At 65.1% G+C, this 5,303-nt stretch overlaps 1 protein-coding gene across 1 annotated transcript in view; it reads right to left on the minus strand.

The window, feature by feature from the left end:
• NPC1L1 (NPC1 like intracellular cholesterol transporter 1) overlaps nt 1-5,303 on the minus strand; it is a gene marked incomplete at its 3' end in the record, with an annotated part of 7,343 nt that overhangs the window by 1,804 nt on the left and 236 nt on the right. The window contains exons 2-3 of the mRNA XM_042894462.1: nt 1,746-3,268; nt 329-429 (exon numbers count right to left, since the gene is read on the minus strand). Of these exons, the coding sequence (XP_042750396.1) occupies nt 329-429; nt 1,746-3,268 (1,624 nt within the window). The remainder of the gene's footprint in view (nt 1-328; nt 430-1,745; nt 3,269-5,303) is intronic.

Raw genomic sequence — 5,303 nt, forward strand, 5'->3', positions numbered from 1 at the left:
AGGGTTCCATAGCGCCCCATAGGGTTCCTTAAGGCCCCATAGGGTTCCATAGCACTCCATAGGGTTCCTTAAGGCCCCATAGGGTTCCATAGTGCCCCATAGGGTTCCATAGCGCCCCATAGGGTTCCATAGCGCCCCATAGGGTTCCATAGCGCTCCATGGAGCCCCACATCCCATGGCATCCCATATCCCATAGTGCCCCACAGCACCCCATACCCCATGGCGCCCTACAACCCCACATCACCCCACCGAAACCCCACGGCATCCCCTCCCCCTACAGCCCCCCACGTCACCCCATAGCGCCCCATGACCCCACAGCCCCCCTGACCTGGGTAACCCCCGAGGGCGATGTAGGGGAAGACGGGCGCCCCATAAGCGGCCATGCAGCTCATCTCCAGCGCCGTGATGTCCATGAAGGAGAGAGGGGAGCTGTGGGGCAGTTGTGGGGCCGGGTGAGCGGTGCGGGGCCCACGGGCAGCCCTACAACCCCACAGCCCCACACAGCCCCACAGCGCGGCCTTCGGGCGCCGTCCCCACCCCACAGGCTGCGTCCTCTGAGTCGCACAGCGCTGACCCCACAACTCCTCACCCCACAGACACCATCAACACCCATCATCCCACAGCCCCCACCCCACAACTCCTCACCCCACCTGATATCCAACCCCCAATGCCCACCCCCCAACCCTACAACCCGTCCCCCCACAGCTCCCACTCAATGCCCATCATCCCGACCTACAACCCCCACCCCACCCCCCCCACCCCACGGCCACCCCCCCGACCCCACAACCCATCACCCCACAGCTCCCAGCCAATGCCCATCGCCCCAACCCTACAACTCCTCACCCCACAGCTCCCACCCCACATCCAACGCTTGACGGGCACCACCCCAACCCTACAGCCCATCACCCCACAGCCATCACCCCAACCCTACAACCCATCCCCTGTATCTCCCACCCCACACTCACCCCTCCATGGCCGTCACCCCAACCCCACACCTCATCTTCCCACAGCCCCCACCCCACAACCACCACCCCAACCCTACAACCCCAACCCCACAGCCCCCACCCCGCACCCATCACCCCACAGCCACCACCCCAACCCCACAACTCCTCACCCCACCTGATATCCAACCCCCAATGCCCACCCCCCGGCCCTACAACCCGTCCCCCCACAGCTCCCACTCAATGCCCATCACCCCGACCTACAACTCATTGCCCCACAGCTTCCACTGAACGACCATCACCCCAATCCTACAACCCACCCCACACAGCCCCCACCCCACACCCAACGCCCCATGGCCATCACCCCAACCTACAGCTCTGCACCCCACACCCCGCACCCAACGCCCACCCCCCCGGCCCCACAACCCATCACCCCATAGCTCCCAGCCAACACCCATCACCCTGACCCTACAGCCCACCACCCCACAGCCCTCACCCCACACCCGGTGCCCATCACCCTACAGCCCATCCCCTCAACCCTACGGCCCATCACCCCACAGCCCCCACTCAACGACCACCACCCTGGTCCTACAACCTGTCCCCCCACAGCTCCTGCTCAATGCTCATCACCCCAACCCCACAACTCCTCACCCCACACCCAATGCCCACCTCCCCAACCCACAACCCATCACCCCCAGCCCCCACCCCATACCCAACACCCGACGCCCATCACCGCAACCCTACAACTCATCACCCCCCCCCCCCCCCACGCCCCGCCCCCCCGACGCCCCGCCCCTCACGCACTTGACGCAGTACATCACGTGATCCCTCCAGTCGGCGGTGCCGCTCACGCCGTCGGCGCTCTGCGGGGCGCGCATGCGCAGCCGGGTGCGGTTGTTCTGGAAGTACTGGGTGACGCTGTTGACGCAGCAGTCGGCGCTGGAGGCGTTGGCGGGGTTGAGCGGCGCGTAGCAAACGTCCTTGAGCGTCACCTCGCGGCCCTCCTCCTCCACCCAGGCGCCGGCCTCCGCCAGCTCCTCCTGCAGCTCCAGCAGCGCCTGCAGCACCTCGGCGTTCAGCACCGAGCTGAAGTTCTTGGCGCCCAGCACCACCGACTCGTACGGGACGGCGGGGCCGGGCTGCCGGGCCGTGACGATCATCTGGCACGTGCGCATGAACGGCCCGAAGTGCCGGTCGAAGAACTCCTTCTCGGCGCGGGCCTGGCTGTCGGGCGCCGACCAGAGCTCCACCGGGTCGGTGGTGAGCCGCAGCCGGATCAGCCCCGCCGTCAGCCCCGCCGTCAGCACCGCGGCCGCCGCCAGCACCGGGACGGGCCGCGAGGCCACCGCCGTGCCCCAGCGCGCGAAGAGCCGGGCGGCGGCGCGCCGGCTGCTGGACGAGACGCGGGCGGCGCAGCCGGGCTCGGCCGCCGTGATGCGCACCGTGCCGCCGCCGCCGCCGCAGGCGATGGCCGTGAGGAAGACGAGGGCGAAGAAGGCGAAGAGCAGCGCGCACAGAACCAGGGCGCCGTCGGCCGAGCCCAGCATGAACGGCGGCGCCGGGTCCGGGGGGGCGGCGATGGGCGAGCAGGACGCGGCGCAGTCCTGGCAGCTGCACGGCTGCTGCTCGGCGTCCGGAGAGCCGTCGCACGGCCACGGGCTGCCGCTCAGCGGCTCGATGCCGGCGCCGGGCTCGACGCCGTCGGGCAGCAGCCGGAAGCGGATCCGCAGCGGCGCCAGGCCGTTGCTGGTGTCGCCCTGGAAGTCGAGCCAGCGCTGCGCCGTGCACAGCCGGGCGCCGTAGATGCCGCACATGGTGTCCAGCGCGTAGCCGCCCGTGGCCGGCAGCCGCACGCCGATGCACGACTCGAAGGCGGCCTCGGCGTAGCTCTGCCGGTAGAAGCTCTCGTACTCCACCACCGCCTGCTGCTCCGGCGCCGCCGTGGCGTTGACGACGCGGGTGACGTTGATGAAGAGGCTCTGATCCGGGCTGCAGATGTTGTTGCAGTGCAGGTTGGCGAAGTTGCGGGCGCACGACGGGCAGCGCGACAGCACGGCGCCCGACAGGGCGACCGAGAGCTGCAGGGCCAGCAGCTGGGCCGACGAGCAGCAGAGCAGCGTGGCGCTGGCGTTGTCGTCCCGCACCAGCTCCGGGCACACGGAGCGCAGCAGCGGCAGCACGGCGGCAGAGGCGGTGCGCGCGGGGCTGTTGGACAGGCAGGGCACGTCCGTGCTCACCAGCGAGGCGTTCAGCTCCGGGTTGCGGCCGCAGCTGCCGTAGAAGGCGCAGTAACCGGCGCGGTGGATCGGCGTCAGCTGCGGGGCTGCCTGCGGGGCGGCCGCGGGGGATGCGCTGCGGTGCCGAGGTGGGCGGCGCCGGAACCGGAACCGGCATCGGAACCGGCCGCCCCCCCCCCAAGCCGCGCCGGGCTCGGACCCGGCCCCAAAGCCAGGCCCGGTCCGACCCCGATCCGAATGGAAACCGGGCCCAACCCGAACTCAGACCAACCCCAAAGCCAGAATCGACACCACAACCAGCATCAGAACCACAACCAGCACCAGAACCACAACCACAACCAGAACCACAACCAGCACCACAACCAGCACCACAACCACAACCAGAACCACAACCAGCCCAACCCGGAGCACGACTCCAGCTAAGACACAACTCCAAAACCAGACCCGACCCGACCCAACCCCAAACTCAGATCCAACCCCAATCCAAATGGAAACCAGACCCAATCCAACCCAACTGCAAAGCCAGACCCAAATCCACCCCAGGCTCCCACCCAGCACCAGAACCAGTCCTGACCCAACCCTGATCCAAATGGAAACCAGACCCGATCCCAAAGCCAGATCCCACACCAGCACCAGCCCAACCCAAAGCCCGACTCCAACTAAGGCACAACTCCAAAGCCAGACCCGATCCGACCCCAGCCCAAATGGAAACCAGACCCAACGAAACCCCAAAACCAGACCCAGACCCAAACTCGGATCCAATCCCAGGCCAATGGAAACCAGACCCGATCCGACCCGACCCCAAAACCAGATCCAACCCGAATCAAACCAAATGGAAACCAGATCCAACCCCAAAACCTGACCCAACCCAACCCAACCCAAATGGAAACCAGACCCAACCCGACCCCAAAGCCGGACCCAAATCCACACCAGGCTCAACACCCAGACCCAAAGCCAGACCCGACCCAACCCCAATCCAACCCAACCCAAACTCCGACCCGACCCCAATCCAACCCAACCCAAACTCCGACCCGACCCCAGACCCAAACCTGAACTCAAACTCAGACCCAAACCTGAACCCCAGCGCAGCCCCAACGCAGAGCGAACCCAAACCCAAATCCAAGCTGAGATCCAAACCAAAGCTCTCACCCAGGCCCAAACCCAGAGCCCGACCCGCTCCAGAACCAAACCCCAATCCTGACCCACATCCAAAGTCAGACCCACACCAGGCTCAGCAAAAACCCAAACCCACCCCGACCCCCCCGACGGCAGCCCTAAAACCAGCCCAGCCCAAACCCAAACCCACACCCAGCCATTCAGGCCCAAGTCCAAACCCAGCCCAACCCAACCCTGGATCCAGACCAGAACTCAGACCCGGACCGCAGACCCAAACCCAGATCCGAACCCAAATCCAGACCCAGAACCAAAGCTGAATCCAAATTCGTACCCAAATTCAGACCCAAATCCAGACCAACCCAAACTGAAACCCAGACCCAAACCAAATCCAAACCCAAACTGAAACTCAGACTGAGATCCAAATCCAAACCCCGACCCAAATCCAGACCCAAATCCACCCTGGAACCAGACCCGAACCCAGACCTCAAACCCAAATCCAGACCCAGACCTGAAGCTGAACCCAAACCGACCCAAATCCCAACCCAAATCCTGACCCCAAACCACACCAGACTCATCCAGACCCAAATCCAACCCCAAACTCAGACCCAAACCCAGAACCAACACCAGAACCAGACCCGACCCCAAAGCCTGAGCCCAACTCGGACCCAGCCCCAAAACCAGCCTCAATCCAACCTGAATCCAAGTGGAAAACCAGACCCAACCCCAACCCCAACCCCAAATCCAGACCCAAATCCACACTGGCTCAAACGCAGCCCCAAACCAGCCCCAACCCGACCCCAAACTCAGACCCAAACCCGGACCCAACCCCAAAGCCTGAGCCCAACTCAGACCCAGCCCCAAAACCAGCCCCAATCCAAACCAAATCCAAATGGAAAACCAGATTCAGACCCAACCCCAAAGCCAGACCCCAACCCCAACCTGCATCCAGCCCCAAATCCACACCAGCTCCCACCCAGCCCCAACCCAACCCAAATGGGAAACCAGCCCC

The sequence above is a fragment of the Lagopus leucura genome, unplaced genomic scaffold (genome assembly GCF_019238085.1).
Source record: "Lagopus leucura isolate 7727_CA_CO unplaced genomic scaffold, USGS_WTPT01 34811-0_obj-0_obj, whole genome shotgun sequence".
Classification (NCBI taxonomy): Eukaryota; Metazoa; Chordata; class Aves; order Galliformes; family Phasianidae; genus Lagopus; species Lagopus leucura.